General features: G+C 37.0%; 1 protein-coding gene and 1 non-coding gene across 4 annotated transcripts in view; one reads left to right on the forward strand and one right to left on the reverse strand.

Annotated features, from left to right (window-relative positions):
• EPS15 (epidermal growth factor receptor pathway substrate 15) overlaps positions 1-17,503 on the forward strand; it is a 164,535-nt gene that overhangs the window by 126,386 nt on the left and 20,646 nt on the right. The window contains exons 17-23 of one of the 3 annotated variants that reach the window (XM_026454167.2): positions 1,758-1,871; positions 2,772-2,862; positions 4,177-4,212; positions 5,979-6,112; positions 10,425-10,491; positions 11,755-11,807; positions 16,047-16,133. In XM_026454167.2, the coding sequence (XP_026309952.1) occupies positions 1,758-1,871; positions 2,772-2,862; positions 4,177-4,212; positions 5,979-6,112; positions 10,425-10,491; positions 11,755-11,807; positions 16,047-16,118 (567 nt within the window). In that variant the 3' untranslated portion in view covers positions 16,119-16,133. Of the gene's footprint in view, positions 1-1,757; positions 1,872-2,771; positions 2,863-4,176; positions 4,213-5,978; positions 6,113-10,424; positions 10,492-11,754; positions 11,808-16,046; positions 16,134-17,503 lie in introns of those variants that run through there. The other 2 variants (XM_023188925.3, XM_023188907.3) reach the window with 2 other exon arrangements.
• LOC111524046 lies at positions 17,342-17,448 on the reverse strand. Its single transcript, XR_002725676.1, has one exon. It is a non-coding gene; the product is annotated as a U6 spliceosomal RNA (small nuclear RNA).

A 17,503-nucleotide genomic window follows, 5' to 3' on the forward strand; every position in this document is an offset into this window, starting at 1 on the left:
CCCAAAACTATAATAATTTTTCTTACATAGTGTTAAGGACATTCATTTACCAATTATTTGGAGAGTACCAACTATGTGCAAGAGTGCTGTACTATGTAAGAGCTATAGAGACAAGAGACCTCAATCTTTCCTTCAAGCAGCGTACAGTGTAGTAGTGTAACACTGTGTTAGAGGGCTGTACTAAAGGAAGCACAGAATTTTCAGATCGGAGAGTTTGGAGGGTGTTCATAAAGATTTTGTTGGGAAAAGCTTTGCAAGTGAGCTTTGACAAGTGAGAAAGGGTTAAGCTAAGAAGAGGAGGATACATTCCTGCCAGAGAAAACAGTATTAGTATAGGTACAAGGTAGAAGAATACATGCAGCACAGAATCTTGAGAAGTTCTGAAGAATATCTTGTGATGATGGAGAGGGTATTGGTAAGAGATGAGGCTCTCCTAGTAGGCATCTGCATTACTTCTGGTGCTTATCAAAGTATAGGTGATTCCCCAAACTTGCTGAACTAGTTTCTGGGATAGAGCCAGATACGTGTATTTTAAAAACACATTCTATGGGTGATTGTCATGTGTACCTGGATAAAAATGACTACTTTTAGGTCAGAAAGTGCCAGAAGGTGAGAAATTTAGATTCATCTTAAAGCTTTGGGGGATTTATCCTACTACAGTGAACAGCCATTGAAGAATTTTAAGCAAGAAGTGATGTGATTAACTTTTAGAAATGTGGAAAACAAATTAGAGAGTCAGACTGTAGAAGGGATAATGAGAAGAATAAAAGTTTGAGAGGTATTAAAAGTGAAAAGTTAACAGACTTGATTTTATTTACACAGTACAGTCATGTATGGATTATACAATATTCTTTCAAGTGCAAAAGGCAGATTACTAGGTTATCCTTCAAATAGATAAGGGTGGTATAAAATAGATATTGCCCCTGCTACTTTTTTTTTTTTTTTTTTTGAGACGGAGTCTCGCTCTGTTGCCCAGACTGGAGTGCAGTGGCGTGGTCTCGGCTCACTGCAACCTCTGCCTCCTAAGTTCAAGCTATTCTCCTGCCTCAGCCTCCCGAGTAGCTGGGACTACAGACGCGTGCCACCACGCCTGGCTAATTTTTTGCATTTTTAGTAGAGACGGGGTTTCACCGTGTTAGCCAGGATGGTCTCGATCTCCTGACCTCGTGATCTGCCTGCCTCGGCCTCCCATAGCATTGGGATTACAGGCGTGAGCCACCACACCCGGTCTGCCCCTACTACTTCTTAAGTCTTTCACCTACTCGTCTAAATGAAAAAGACAATGGGAAGCCATTGAAGAATTTTAACCACAAGGGTCATGATCACATCCAAATCTTAGAGCTGTTAGTTTGGCTACAATAAGGAGAAGAGATTGGAAATGCACGTATTGCAGGCAGGAAAGCAGTTGGAAGGAAGACTGCTATAGTAATTGGAACCAAAGATAATAATACTGTAAATGACTGATAGTGAGGATGGAGAAGAAGGCAAGGATTTGAAAAAGAGGTAAGAGGTAGACTGAGCAAGACTTGGAGTCTTATTCTAACTGAGGATTAAAGATGACCTGAAGGTTTCTGACATGAATGACTTTGATGCTTGATGACACCGTTTCCCTAAAAAAGATTATAGAAGGAGAAATTATTTGATGAATACGTTCTGCTTGTCTTTTTATTTTTAAATAATTTTTGGTTATCTTTAGTCAGTTGTCTCTGCCAAGTCAAAAAGTATATTGTTAATCTACTTGCGTTAATATTTTGTAGGCAAGAAGTAGTCCTGAACTACTGCCTTCTGGTGTGACTGATGAAAATGAGGTGACTACAGCTGTTACTGAAAAAGTTTGTTCTGAACTCGATAATAACAGACATTCAAAAGAGGTAAAAATAATTTTATATTAACATTGGAGACTCATAAGGGTGGAAGGACAGGAGGGGGTGAATTATCAGACATATTACTTAATGGGTACAGTATACATTATTCAGATGATAGATACATCAAAAGCCCCGACTTTACCATTAGGCAATATAGTGATGTAACAGAATTCCACTTGGACCCCTTGAATTTATAATATAAAATAAATAAATAATAAATAAATGTTCTTAATAGCTGGATGTGGTGGCAAGTGCCTATAGTCCCAACTACTCAGGAGGCTGAAGTAGGTGGATTGCTTGAGCCTGAGTTGGAGGCACTAGGCAACATAGAGAGACCTTATCTCTAAAAATTAAATGATGTATTTTTAAAATGTCCTTATCACTGTTTTCCTTAGATGAATTATACACTATTTTAGGCAAAGGAAAGAGAAACGTGTTAAATGTACTTTATGACTAGAGAAATATTTGTTACATTACCATCAGTTGATTTTTCTTTTGTTTTCGAGACTTAAGTTTCACTTTGTTGTCCAGGCTTGAGTGCAGTGGCGCGATCTCGGCTCACTGCAACCTCCACGTCCCAGGTTCAAGTGATTCTCCTGCCTCAGCCTCCCAAGTAGCTGGGACTACAGGCATATGCCACCATGCCCAGCTAATTTTTGTATTTTTGGTAGAGATGGGGTTTCCCCATGTTGGCCAGGATGGTCTCTCTCTCTCTCTTGACCTTGTGATCCGCCCACATCAGCCTCCCAAAGTGCTGGGATTACAGGTGTGAGCCACTGTGCCCGGCCCATCAGTTGATTTTTTCAAAGCATGTGTATGACCTGAATGTGTATTATTTTATTTTAAAATGTTACCTTTTAAAACTTTGGTTTCTAAAAAAAAATTTTAATTAAAAATTATTTTTAGGAAGATCCATTTAATGTAGACTCAAGTTCGCTGACAGATCCAGTTGCAGATACAAACTTGGATTTTTTCCAGTCTGATCCTTTCGTTGGCAGTAAGTACTCTTTTTTTTTTTCTATTATAGATTTACCCAAAAAAAGGCTTTGTAATATGTAAACTAAGGATTAAGGCTTCGGTTTCAATAGCCTACCAACTCAGTCTGTCACCCAGGCTGGAGTGCAGTGGCACAATCTCAGCTCACTGCAACCTCCACCTCCTGGATTCAAGCAATTCTCCCGTCTCAGCCTCTTGAGTAGCTGGGGCTACAGGCACCCACCACCACACCCGGCTAACGTTATGTATGTATGTATGTATGTATGTATGTATGTATTTAGAGATGGAGTCTCGCTCTTTTGCCAGGCTGGAGTGCAGTGACTCACTGCAACCTCTGCCTCCCGGATTCAAGTGATTCTCCTGCCTCAGCCTCCCAAGTAGTTGGGATTACGGGCGCCTGCCACCACACCCAGCTAATTTTTGTATTTTTAGTAGAGGCGGGGTTTCACCATGTTGGCCAGGATGGTCTCCATCTCTTGACCTCATGATCCGCCTACTTTGGCCTCCCAAAGTGCTGGGATTATAGGCGTGAGCCACCGCGCCTGGCCTGCTTTGTATTTTCCTGCTGACTAATGTTGAATATCTTTCTAGATGCTTATTGGCCATTTGTATGTCTTTTTTGGAAAAGTGTTTATTCAATTTTGGTGAAGTCCAATTATCTATTTTTTTCTTCTATCACTTGTGCTTTTGGTGTTATCTACGAAACTATTACCTTAGTCACAAAGATTTAATGCTCTCTTTGTCTAAGAGTTTTATAGTTTTGCTGTTACAGTTAGATCTTTGATCCATTTTGAGTTTATTTTTGTATGTGATGTGAGATAGGGGTCAAGCTTCATTCTTTTGCATGTGGATATCCAGTTGTCCTAACACCATTTATTGAAAAGACTGTCCTTTGTCCATTTTGTGTTCTTGGTACTCTTTTCAAAAATCAAATGACCATAAATGTAAGGATTTATTTCTGGACTCTTCAATCCTGTAAGATTTTTTTTTTTTTTTTTTGCCTCAGTAAAGTTCAGTATCTTTATTTCTGAACTGGTGATAATAACACCCTCCCAGTACTCTTGTGAAGAGTAGAGGTTTTGTTAGTAAAATTTTTGCTGTAATGTCTTCTCCTCCATCTGTAACCTCAACTTGTGATCAAGGTAAGTATAGTTTGCTGTACATTTAATAAGGTCAGTGACATTCCTTATTTTATCTACTTTGAAGTGAAGTTATTGAAATAAACTTTGCTTTTGTTTTAAAGTTACCCTTTAAGTAACGGTGTCATCACAGTAAATATTATTATTTGGATTTCTTTCTGTTTATTTTATCACAGGTGATCCTTTCAAGGATGATCCTTTTGGAAAAATCGGTCAGTATCTTACTGAGTTTCATCTTAGCTTTCATTCATTTCTGCTTAATAATAAACTTATGTTATTTGGATCTGAAACTGAAGCCCCAGTAAGATACTCTATGTGCCTGGCATTTTCAGAAAGAAAGTAGTAAATTCTTGAGATTTTGCTTAATAAATTGTTGCTTTACTTTTACTTCTCCTTCTTTTTTTTTTTTTTTCTGGTGTTTTTTGTTTCTGAGACAGGGTCTTACTCTGTCACCCAGGCTGAAATGCAGTGGTGTGATCATTGCTTACTGCAGCCTTGACTTCCTGGGCTCAACTAGTCCTCCTGCCTCAGCCTCCTGAGTACCTAGGTCTACAGGCTCATGCCAGCACACCTGACTGATTTTTTAAAAAATTTTTTGTGGAGACAGGGTCTCACTGTGTTGCCCAGGTTGATCTCAAACTCCTGGGCTCAAGCAGTCCTCCTACCTCAGCCTCCCAAAGTGCTGCGATTAGAGACAGGCATGAGCCACTGTGCCCAGTAGGTTTACTTTTTTAAAAATGACATTAGTGTTTAGACTTTGGTGCTTTTAATATTTATTCTGATTCCTCCTTACTAACTAAAGGTTTGGTGAGCATAATGATCTATACTACTTCGGGATTTAGAATGTAATTTTGTTTTCCTATGATTATAGCCCACACATGTGATTAGAGGAAGAGGATCTTGAAGAATTACTAAAACATCAGGCTTTTTAAGATACTCTTTTTCTGGGAATTTTCATTAGAATAATGCAAATCTTGTTTACCATTTAGTTTTTGCATCCCAAACCTGTTCTAAACTATTGGCTGTTAGCTTTGAGCTCAGAGAGAAAAATACATTTAGAAGTTTTTATTGTGTTTTCTGTAGTTATGATAGCGTAGAATAAGGAAACTTAAAATTGGATCTCTTGAAATTATATGTTAATTTAAAAAAATAAGTTTATTAGGTGAAAGGTTCTATATCTTTTATCAAAATTGCAAAGGAGTCTGTGAAATAAAAAATACTCAGCTTAGATTCTACAGGATTTCAAACTGTCTTTTTGGGGTTTTTTTTGAGACAGTCTTGCTCTGTTGCCCAGGCTAGAGTACAAGTAGTGTGATCTTGACTCACTACAACCTCCACCTCCCATGCTGAAGTGATTATTCTCATGCCTCAGCCTCTTGAATAGCCAGGATTACAGGCGTGCATCACCACGCCTGGCTAATTTTTGTGTTTTTAGTAGAGGCAGGGTTTTACCATGTTAGCCAGGCTGGTGTTAAACTCCTGAGCTCAAGTGGTCCATCCACCTCAACCTACCAAAGTGCTGGAATTACAGGTGTAAGCCACTGCACCCAGCCCAAACTGTCTTTTTGTTTGTTGATTTTTGTTGGTTTGTTTTTGAGACAGGGTCTTACTGTCACCCAGGCTGGAGTGGAGTGGCAGGTCTTTGCTCACTGCAGCCTCTGCCTCCCATGTTCAAGTGATTCTCCCACCTCAGCCTCCTGAGTAGCTGGGACTGTAGGTGTGCACCACCACTCCTGGCTAATTTTTGTATTTTTTAGTAGAGAGGAGGTTTTGCCATGTTGGCCAGGCTGGTCTTGAACTCCTGATCTCAAGTGATCTGCCTGCCTCAGCCTCCCAAAGTGGTGGGATTACAGGCGTGAGCCACTGCACCTGGCCCCAAACTACCTTTTAATTAAGGCACTGATCATACCTTTAAGTGATGGGAAATTTAGTGCAATAATTTTTTTTTGTCTCTTATATTCATGCCTTATTTTTTTAGATCCATTTGGTGGTGATCCTTTCAAAGGTTCAGATCCATTTGCATCAGACTGTTTCTTCAGGCAATCTACTGATCCTTTTGCCACTTCAAGCACTGACCCTTTCAGTGCAGCCAACAATAGCAATATTACATCGGTAAGTGGGAGAATTAAAAACTGTTAAGTTAAATGGATAATAAGTGTCCTAAGCAAGTTTCTTGAAATACATAGTGATGAAAGAACCCTCATTTAGATTACTTCCAATGGGCCATATAAGAATTTCACTCTCATCCCAATTCATTTAGTTTTTGGTTCAGACTGGTATTTCATAGTTTGGTTACCCACTGGAATTAACTGGAATGACTGAATGGGGTCAAAAGTGATGTTCATCTTTCAAGAGACTAAATCTTATCCTATTGAGGATACTAACAATGCTTGGAAATTTATAAGCCAATCTTATATAAAACTTTTCTGAAATGTTTGGTATATTATTGAAATAATGAAAATCACTTTAAAATAACTTTAGAAAAATAAAATCATTTATGTTATTTCATAGACACATCTGGAATGTTAATTCTGCAAAGTACAAATTCTCATTAAATGTCAAGCTCTCTTGAGAACATACATACCTATACAATCACTATTTAATAACCACATGCTTGATCCAGGTACTGGTGTGTGCTTTACATTCGTTGTTTCTAATATTTACATAAATTTTGCAAAGTAGATGTTGATATCCCTATTTTAAAGATAAGGACACTGGGACTTAGAAAAATTAACATGTTTAAGGTCCTATAGTTAGTTGCTCTTTTATCTGGAGGCTTTAAAAAATCTTCATATTGTGGATATTTAGAAATACTTAAACGAGAATAATGTAATGAAATATTTTAACGAGCTTTCATGCATCCATTACCCAATGTCAATAATTAGGAATGGTTTTACTGGTTTTTGGTTTTGCTTTTTAATTTGTGTTTTGAGACTTCGTTTTTGAGACGGGCGGTTTCACGTCTGTAGGTAAACTGAACCTATAAAGGACCAGTTAATTGAGAGGCATTTGAAGCAGAAATTTTATCTTCTAGTACTCTTAGATTAAGAATTTTTCCTTTAAAATGTAATTGATTATTTTAAAGATAATAGATTTTGTATTATTGAAAGTTGCTTCTTTTTTATATTCAGTAAAGAGCTGCTTGGCTAAGAACTGGTGTTTTCCATTGAATGAAAACTGGACAGATACCTTCGTAACTGAATATTTTTGGTTTCCCCGGGCTACTGGATACTCTGTTTTCCTATAGCGCTTAGTTTGCGGTGTGGACCCATTTGCCAAATTCTTCTAAAGTTGTTGCTACCGGAATTCTTCTCCTCTTAACCTTCTTATTCTAGCCTCTCATTCTCCTATGATCTAAAGAGCAAGAAAGCTAAATCAGCTCTTCTAATTTAAAAATGAATACATTCCTCTTGTCCTGTCCCCCATGAGATTTTTCTGCCATTTGTTTTACTGACTTTTTCTTTCCAGTTTTCTAGAGGTATATTGTCCTTGCTTACAGCTTGTAATTTCACCATTCAAAACAAAACAAAAAACCAAATTGGCAATATTATAATAGCTGCAGCTTATCTAATTTCCTCTATGTGCTAGGGATGGTGCCAAGCTCTTTATATGCATTGTCACATTTAATTTTCACAGTAATCCTACGAGGTTTACATATGTTAAGTTGAGGCCAGGTGTGGTGTTTCCCACCTCTAATTCCAGCACTTTAGGAGGCCAAGGCAGGAGGATCACTTGAGGCAAGTAGTTCACAATCAGCCTGGACAACAAAGCGAGACACTGTCTCTACAAAAAAATTAAAATATTAGTCAGGTGTGATAGCATGCACCTGTAATCCCAGCTACTTTGAGAGACTGAGGTGGGAGGATTGTGTAAGCTCAGGAAGTCAAGGCAGCAATGAGCCATGATTGCACCACAGCACTCCAGCTTGGGTGACAGAGTGAGATCTTGTCTCAATTAAAAAAAAAAAAAAAAGAAAAAGATTAAGTTGGTAGTAAGTTAATAAGTGGTAGAACTAGACTCAAACTCTGTTCTGTATAACCAAAATCTAAGATTTTCACCAATGCAATCTAGAAATTTTTTAAAAATTGGCCCTGCTAAACTCCCCAGTTATCAAACTGACATAGAGTTTTGTGGCCCCTTGTTCCTTCATGGGCTGCACAATCTGTCCTGTTCCCCTTGCTATCCTGACAGCCTTTTAGGGTGGTTGCACAGTGTATGATGAAGGACTAGAAACTAAATCTGACGCACATGTAGACATGCCCTTTCCCTTTCTCCTTGTGATGGCAAATCAAATCTGTAAGCTGTTGTTTAAAACACAGCCTGTTAGTTTTTCTTTGTCTCAAAGAGAAGAAGTAATAATACAGGTTGAGCACCCCAAATCCAAAATGCGCCAGTAAACATTTCCTGAGTATCATGTCAGTACTCAAAAGGTTTCAGACTTTGGAGCCTTTCACATTTTCAGATTATAGATGTTGACTTGGTAAGTAGAACACAAATATTCCAAAATCTGAAAAAACCCAACATCCAAAATACTTTTTGTCCCAAGCATTTCGGATAAGGAATGCTCAGCCTGTCCTTGGTGACTTGTTATGTCAGTGACCTTCTCTTACACTGGTGTTATGACTGTCATATTAGGAAACATGGAAAGTTATCTCGCTATATAGACCAGTTTAAGTTTTTCTTTAATTGCTGTTTATTCCGCAGATATCGAAGTTAGTGTGCTAGTTGTATAATAATATAATTGGCATCAGTTAATACTATCATTACTTTTTATCATTCATAGTTTTCATTTCTAAAAACTTCATTAGTATTCTTTCTGCTAGTAGTTTTAATGGATTCTCTTATAAAGAGAGAAGGTTAGTCCCAGTTAACATTACCTTTCTCTACAATTACATTTTTTTTAACTTGGAAATTTGTACATTAAGCTCTGGCAGTATTATTTGACATTTATTTGTAATATTCAACTTCTTGATAATTGGAAATAGAGTCTGTAATACAAATGACATTGATAATCATGCATCAGAGTTGCATATCAGAAACTCTTTTCACACTCTTTTCACCTGTTTGCCAAGTCTTTCAGCTAGCCCCTTAAAAAGAGCCTGGTGCCAGAAAGAGGAAATTCAGTTATCTTCCTAAATATACAATTGGTTTGACTATGATTAAAAACTAAAGTATAAAGTAGGAAGACAGTTAAAAGCCAGAATCTCTGGCATCTGGTAACATCCTCACCTTTAGCAAGATCAGTTGCTCTTAATCCCAGACTTTTACATAGCTTATTATTGAAAGCAGGAGGATCTTTTTAGCAAAAAGCTATCTTTGTGTATGTGTGCATGTGTGTGTGTGTGTGTGTGTATGTGTGTACATGTGTTTTCTCTCTGAGGGTCAGAATGCAGAATTATTTTTAGATAACAATTAGAAAATAGAAATTAACATTTTATGATATTAAGTACTAGGATATGTGAGAATTAAAATAGTGTGTGCATTCTAAATGTAAAATGATATTCTGGAATTGAAAAAGGACATTAATGGAAAAACTGGTGAAATCTAATAAAATCTATGGTTTGTAGTTTTGTACCAGTGTTCTTCGTTTTAATAGATGTACTATAATTATGTGAGATATTAACATTAGGGGAAACTGGGTGAAGAGTGTATGGGAACTCTGTACTATCTTTACAGCTCTTACGTAAATGTAAATTATTCCAAGATAAAAGGTTAGTGGTGGCTCTCACCTAAAATCCCAGTGCTTTCGGAGGCCAAGGTGGAAGGATTTCTTGAGGCCAGGAGTTTGAGAGAAACATAGCAAGACCCTGTCTCTACAAATAATAACAAAAATTACCCAGGTGTGGTGGCATACACCTGTAGTCCCAGCTATTCGGGAGGCTAAGGCAGGCGAGAGGCAGGAGGATCACTTGAGCCCAGGAGTTTGAGGTTACAGTGAGCTGTGATCACACCACTGTATTCCAGCTGGGGTGACAGAGTGAGACCCTGGTCTCTAAAAAATGAAATAAGTAAAAAGTTAAAACAATGTACATCTATACAACTAGCAAGATTATGAAGAAAAAAATAAATGAAAATCACCAAAATCAGGATTGTGATTATAGAGGGGCACATGAAGACTTCTGAGGTATTGTCAGTTTCCTGGGAGATGACTACACAAGTGTTCACTTGATACATACTTGTTAAACCATAGATCTGTTTCATGTACTTTTCTGAATGGATGTTATATTTCACAGTTAAGATTAGAAAATAATACGTATTATTTCCAGTTAGTAAGATTGCAGATCACTATGGGGAAACGTTTGTTTCTAATGTCTATATTCCTTAATTAATTAAGAATTTGCAAATAGTATATTCTTTGGAGTGGTGATGAGGTTTCAGCTATGGTGTTGCTGCTCTCATTCATGGTTTTGTATGCTTTGTTTAGGTGGAAACATTGAAGCACAATGATCCTTTTGCTCCTGGTGGAACAGTTGTTGCAGCAAGCGATTCAGGTAAATAAATAATTTATCAACTTCATTGAACGTTAAACATTACACTTTTTTTTTTAAGATTTTTTTCTTTGCCTCTAAATATATTTGTCCTGTTATTTATAGCTTTAAAATTATTGCATAATTATATCCAATTTTAATTTACCAATAATAACAAGCATTTGTGTGTCACTTTCTACTTATCTTTCATTATTTCATTTATTGTTCATGTTGAATATTATACTAGAATATGAATTCTACCCAGTATCAGTAAACCAATAAAAATGTTTTGCCATATTAAATGCTGTGTTGCTTGGCAGCTTTAAAGTCAGCATTGACTGTTACGGATCTTGGTCTAAGTTAAAAGATTAGTGGCTTCCAATAGAAAATGAAAATTGCTTTACAAATACAAATGGGTTCTGTTAACAATACAGAGAAAAGCTAAGTGTTATTTTAGCATCCAGTCTTCATACTTCATTTATGGTATCTAATTTTTTATTTATTCTTTTAATAACCTTTTTAAATAGTAATCTCATTTTAATCATAAACTAAGGACCAGAATATTAAGCACTGTTCATCAAGATCGTACAGTTTAATAGATTTGAACCAGGTAAAGCCACAATTCAACGTTAGGTCTGACAAAATCAAAAAGCTTTTTCAACAAAGTAACTCTGCTTCTTTTCCACTGTTTATTTAAAACAAAACATAAACAGACCAGCTATCATTTGGGAAAGCAGAAAATTTGAGGAAAGTAAAGTCAAATGTCTAAATACTCTAATATGCTGAAAATAGATCGCTTTATTTTTCCAGGTGAATATAGAGTGAGTTGTTCAGTATACAAATGTATTAATTGTGACTAATTAAGGATTATGAACATAGAAAAAGAATAGTAGAAATGCCTTTACAGAAGTCTGGGTGCAGTTGGCTCACGCCTGTAATCCCAGCATTTTGGGAGGCCGACGCAGATAGGTCACTTGAGGTCAGGAGTTCGAGACCAGCCTGGCCAACATGGTGAAACCCTGTCTCCACTAAAAATACAAAAATTAGCCGGGCATGGTGGTGGGTGCCTGTAATTCCAGCTACTTGGGAGGCAGGGGCAGGAGAATTGCTTAAACCCAGAAGGCGGAGGTTGCAGTGAGCCGAGATTGTGCCATTGCACGCCAGCCTGGGCAACAGAGTGAGACTCTGTCTCCAAAAAAAAAAAGACTGGCTCCAAAAAACAGGTTGGGTTTCTTATAATGAACAAATTGTAACAAGATGAGATTTAGCAGAGTGCATTGTTTTCAGGTTGGAAATTAACTCCCAACATGAGTAGCAAGAATGAGGAATACAAAAAGGAGGTATGTAGAAAACAAGATTTAATGTAGGCTGAATATTGATTTAAACAGAAACTTAGAATGAGAGCAAATAAGACTTCTAAAAGGTTTATTGTATTAACAGTGGTTAAATTACATATTTTTAAGTACATGTGCTCTTTTTATACCCTCATTATTAAACTGATTATATAGCTAGGGGTATTATAGAATTCAAAAGGATAACCTAAGAAAATGGTAGATGCCATAGAGTTCATTAAACCAGCAAAGATTAAAGGAAGGGGAGATCACATTAAGGATAAATCAATAATGATATCAAAGTGGAATGTGGCTTTTGTGGTATGCCTTAAAAGCATGACCTAGTATTTTAGCAGGTAAATATGGAAAGAGATTATGTGGAGCAAAAAGAACAATGTGAACAAGAAATGGAGGCAGAACATATAGGTCATATTCAAGGAAAAACCAACACATTTTTGCAAGAGCTATTTCTCTATTTTTGCAAGATAGAGGAATAGTCAAGTTAAGGCTGAAGTGGTAGGTTACAGTGTTACATTAAAGGTTTCTAATACCTCTGTTGATCTTCTGCTTAAATTCCAATTCCTAATTCATTTCCTGTAAAGTGGTAGAATAAATGACAATAATAGTCTAGGAGGGGGCTAAGATTTATCATTAATTATAGTAATAACGGCTACTATTCATTGAACACTTGCAGAGTTCCAACAGTCAACATGCTAATCATTTTTCTCTACTTGGTCCCATTTAATTCTCACAACAGCTACGTTAGATAATTTGTATTATGTTTATTGTACAGACAAAGAAAATCCAGGCGTGGAGAGACGAAACAGTTTTCAGAAGGTTAAAGTTGTAGTGTTAGATGTACCCAATTCAAATGAGGTCTCTGGTTTTCCACCTGCATCTTTGGTCATTCTTTCTTAATCTCTTTTGTTGATATTTCCTCTTTTTCTCAATCTCTTAATATTGTGTTGTCCCAAGTCTTAGTCCTTGGACCTCTTTTCTTTTTTATCTGTATTCCCTTTGGGGAAATCATCTGTGGCTTCAAATACTATTGATACACTGATCTGTATCTCTAGTCACACCTCTTTCCTGAACTCCAGGCTCATTTTTCCAGCTAATTTATTTGGAATCTCCATGTGAATGTCTGATAGGTATATCTAATGCATAAATCTAACACAAAGCAGCAATTTTTCCTTCCTAGACCTGCTTTTCTTGGCACCTTCCACATCTTAGTTCATGGTTCATCTTTAATGTAGTCTAAGATGATTCTAAAATCTTAGAATCATCCTTGGTTCTTCTTTTGCTCTTCCTCTATCTCTAATCTGTCAGGAAATCTTATTGACTCTACCTTCAAATTATATCCAGTAAAAGCCTTACAGTGGCCTGCACTTTTCTAACAATATCTCATCATTATTCCCATTACTCACTCTGCTCCAGCCACACTGGTCTTCTTGCTGCTGCACAAACAACAGAGCCATGTTCTTTGGCCCTTTGCACTAGCTGTTCCCTCTTCCTGGTATGATCCTTCTCCATATGTTCATATGATAATCTCTATTACCTCTGACAAATCTTAATTCAGATGTCACCTTCTCAGTGAAGCTTATTCTGACCACTCTATCTAACATTTACAAGTACCACTACCCAGCTCAGTGCTCCCACATTACTATTCTCTACTTTTCTTCTTTCATTATAACTTATTACTTTCTGTCTTATTATATAAATTACTTTATTTTTCTCTTATCTGTTTCCTTTTCATCCTGTTAGAAATTAAGCTCCAGAAGGAATTGAGATCTTTGTTTTCACTGATATAACCCAAGAACCTGAAAATATGCCTGGGCGTGTATTATTAAATGAACAAATGAGCCAGCTGCTCTTCTCAGAGAACATGTAATGGGAGTCCAGTGGGTAGATATTATTTATTTTGTTATGATAAGTAGTTTTTTTAAATTGTGGTAAAATGTACATAACATAAAGTTTGGCATTTTAACCTTTTTTAAATGTACAGTTCAAAGACATTAAGTACATTCACAATGTTGTGCAATCATCACCACCATCCATCTCAAGAACTTTTTTCATATTCCAGAACTGAAATTCTATATCCATTAGATAATTCCATATCCTCCCTCTCACCAAACCCTAACAACCATCATTACTACTCTGTATACTTACATAAGTGGAATCATAAAGTATTTGTCTTTTGATGATTGACTTATTTCATTTACCATAATGTTCTCAAGGTTCATCCACATAGTAGAATGTATCTGAATTTTTTACCTTTTTTAGGCTTAATAATAGTCTATTGTATGTATATACTGCATTTTGTTTGTTCGTTCATTAATGGACACTTAGTTGCCCACGTTTTGTCTATGTGCATAATGTTACTGTGAATGTATGGGTACAGATATCTGTTTGAGTCCCTGCTTTCAATTCTTTTGGGTATAATTCTAAAAGTAGAATTGCTGGATCACAGGGTAATGCTGTTTTTAGTTTTTTGAGAAATGATCATACTATTCTCCGCAGCAGCTGTACTATTTTATACTCCAACCAACAGTTCACAGTGGTTCCAGTGTCTCCACATCTTTGCCAACCCTTACTATTTTCTGTTTTATTATAATAGACATCCAAATGGGTGTGAAGTGGTATCTTATTGCTTTGATTTGTATTTCCCTAATGATTAGTATGTTGTGCATTTTTTAATATGCTTATTGGCTATTTGTATATCTTCTATGGAGAAATATCTATTCAAGTCCTCTGCCCATTTCTAAATCAGGTTTTTTTTGTTGAATTTTTTATATATCCTAGATATTAACCCCTTATCAGATAAATGATTTGCAAATATTTTCTTCTATCCCATGGGTTACCTTTTCATTCTGTTAATACTGTCCACTGGTGAACAAAAGTTTTTAATTTTGATGTAGCTCTTTTTATCTATTGTGTTGTTGTTGCCTTTGCTTTTAGTGTTATAACCAAGAAAGCATTGCTAAATCCAGCGTCAGGAAGCATTTCCCCATAAGTTTTATAGTTTTAGCTCTTACATTTAGGTATTTAATCCATTTTGAGTTAATTTTTGTATATGGTATGAGGTAAGAGTCCATCTTCATTCATTTGCATATGGATATTCAGTTTTCCCATCACCTTTTCTTGTAAAGACTGTCCTTTTTCCATTGTTTGTTCTTGGCACGTGTGTTGAAAATCATTTGACCATATATGTGAGGGTTTGTTTCTGGATTCTGGATTCTGTTCCATTGATCTATATGGTCTGTATTTATGCAGTTCCTCACTGTTTTAATTAATGTAGCTTTGAAATAAAATTTGAAATCAGAAAGTTTGACTACCAACTTCGTTGTTCCTTTTTAAGACTGCTTTGGGCCAGGCACAGTGGCTCATGCATGTAATCCCAGCACTTTGGGAGGTCAAGGTGGATGGATCACCTGAGCTCAGGAGTTCAAGACCAGCCTGGCCAGTGTCTGAGTTCAGGAGTTAAAGACTAGCCTGGGCAACATAGTGAGACTCCATTTCTACAAAAAATGCAAAAATCAGCTAGTCATAGTGGGATGCACCTGTACTCCCAGCTACTTGGGAAGCTGAGGTGGAAGGATCACTTGAGCCAAGAGGCAGAGGTTGCAGTGAGCCAAGATCATGCCATTGTGCTCTAGCCTGGGTGACTGAGCCAGACCCTATCTCAAAAAGAAAAAAAGAAAAGAAAAGGACTGCTTTGGCTATTCAGGTTCCTTGAGATTCCATATGAATTTTAGGATGAATTTTTCTATTTCTGCCAACAAAAAAAGTAATTGGGATTTTTGATAGGGAATGCATTGAGTCTGTAGATCACTTTGGGTAATATTACTATCTTAACAATATTAAGTCTTCTAATCTGTGAACATGGGATGTCTTTCCATTTGTTTGTGTCTTTAATTTCTTTCAGAATGTGTTGTAGTTGTCAGTATACAAGTTCTCCTTGGTTAATTCCTAAGTATTTCATTCTTTTTGATGCTGTTGTAAATGGAATTGTTTTCTTTATTTCCTTTCCAGATTGTTCATTGTTAGTATATAGAAATATGACTGATTTTTATATGTTGATTTTTGTATCCTGCTACTGTGCCAAATTCAACTATTAGTTCTAATGGTTTTTTGGTGGAATCTTTAGGGTTTTCTACATAGAAGATCATGTCATTTGCAAACAGATTTTATTTCTTTATTTTTAATCTGGATGCCTTTTCTTTCTTTTTCTCACCTAAATGCTTTGGCTAGGACTTCCACTACTATATTGCAGGGGTCCCCAAACCCTGGGCCACAGACCGGTACCAGTCTGCGGCATGTTAGGAACCAGGCCACACAGCAGGAGGTGAGTAATGGGCGAGTGAGCAGTACCTAATGCCTGAGCTTCACCTCCTGTCAGATCAGCAGCAGCATTAGATTCTCATAGGAGCTTGACCCTTATTGTGAACTACACATGTGAGGGATCTAGGTTGTGTACTCCTTATGAGAATCTAATACCTGATGATCTGAAGTGGAACAGTTTCATCCCGAAATCATTCCCCTCATCCCACCCACAAGTCCATAAAAAAATTGTCTTCCACAAAACCGGTCCCTGGTGCCAAAAAGGTTGGGAACTGCTGCTCTACTGAATAGAAGTGGTAGAAATGGTAAAAGCAGGCATCCTTGTCTTGTTCCTTATTGTAGAGAAATGGTTTCAGCCTCTCAAGATTGAGTGTGATATTTGCTGTTGACTTTTCATATATGGCCTTTATTAAGTTGAGGTAGTTTCCTTCTATTCTTAGCTTGTTGAGTGTTTTTATCATGAAAGGGTTTTGAATCCTGTCAAATACTTTTGTTGTATCCATTGAAATGCTTGGTGTTGTGTTTTTCCCCTCATTCTGTTAATGTGTATTACATTGAATGATTTTTGTATGTTGAACCATTCTTATATTCCAGGAATAAATCCCACTTGAACATGATGTATAATCCTTTTAATGTGCTGTTGAATTCTGTTGAGGATGTTTACATCAGTCTTCATAAAGGATATTGATCTGTGGTTTTCTTTTCTCATTTGTATGTCTTCATCTGGCTTTGATATCAGAGTAATACTGGCTTCACAGAATTAGTATGGAATTGTTCCTTCCTCTTCAATTTTTTGGAAGAGTTTGAGGGAGATTGGTTTTGATTATACTTTAAATGTTTGGTAGAATTCACCCATGAAGTCATGTTATCGTGGACTTTTCTTTGTTGGGAGGTGTTTTGTTTTGTTAATTTTAAAAATAACGGTGGCCAGGCACGGTGGCTCGTGCCTGTAATCCCAGCACTTTGGGAGGCCGAGGCGGGTGGATCACTGGAGGTCAAGAGTTCGAGACCAGCCTGGCCAACATGGTGAAACCCCATCTCTACTAAAAATACAAAAATGTGCCGGGCGTCTGTCATCCCAACTACTCAGGAGACTGAGGTAGGAGAATCGCTTGAACCCGGGGTGTGGAGGTTGCAGTAAGCCGAGATTACACCACTGCACTCCAGCCTGGGCAACAAAGCGAGACTCCGTCTCAAAAAAAATTAAAAATATGGAATGCCACACAAATTTGCATGTTATCCTAGCACAGGGGCCATGCTAAACCTCTCTGCATCGTTCCAGTTTTAGTATATGTGCTGCTGAAGTGAGCACTGTTGAAAGGTTTTTGATTACAGATTTGATCTCTTTATTAGTTATGAGTCAATTC

This window comes from Piliocolobus tephrosceles, chromosome 1 (genome assembly GCF_002776525.5).
Source record: "Piliocolobus tephrosceles isolate RC106 chromosome 1, ASM277652v3, whole genome shotgun sequence".
Classification (NCBI taxonomy): Eukaryota; Metazoa; Chordata; class Mammalia; order Primates; family Cercopithecidae; genus Piliocolobus; species Piliocolobus tephrosceles.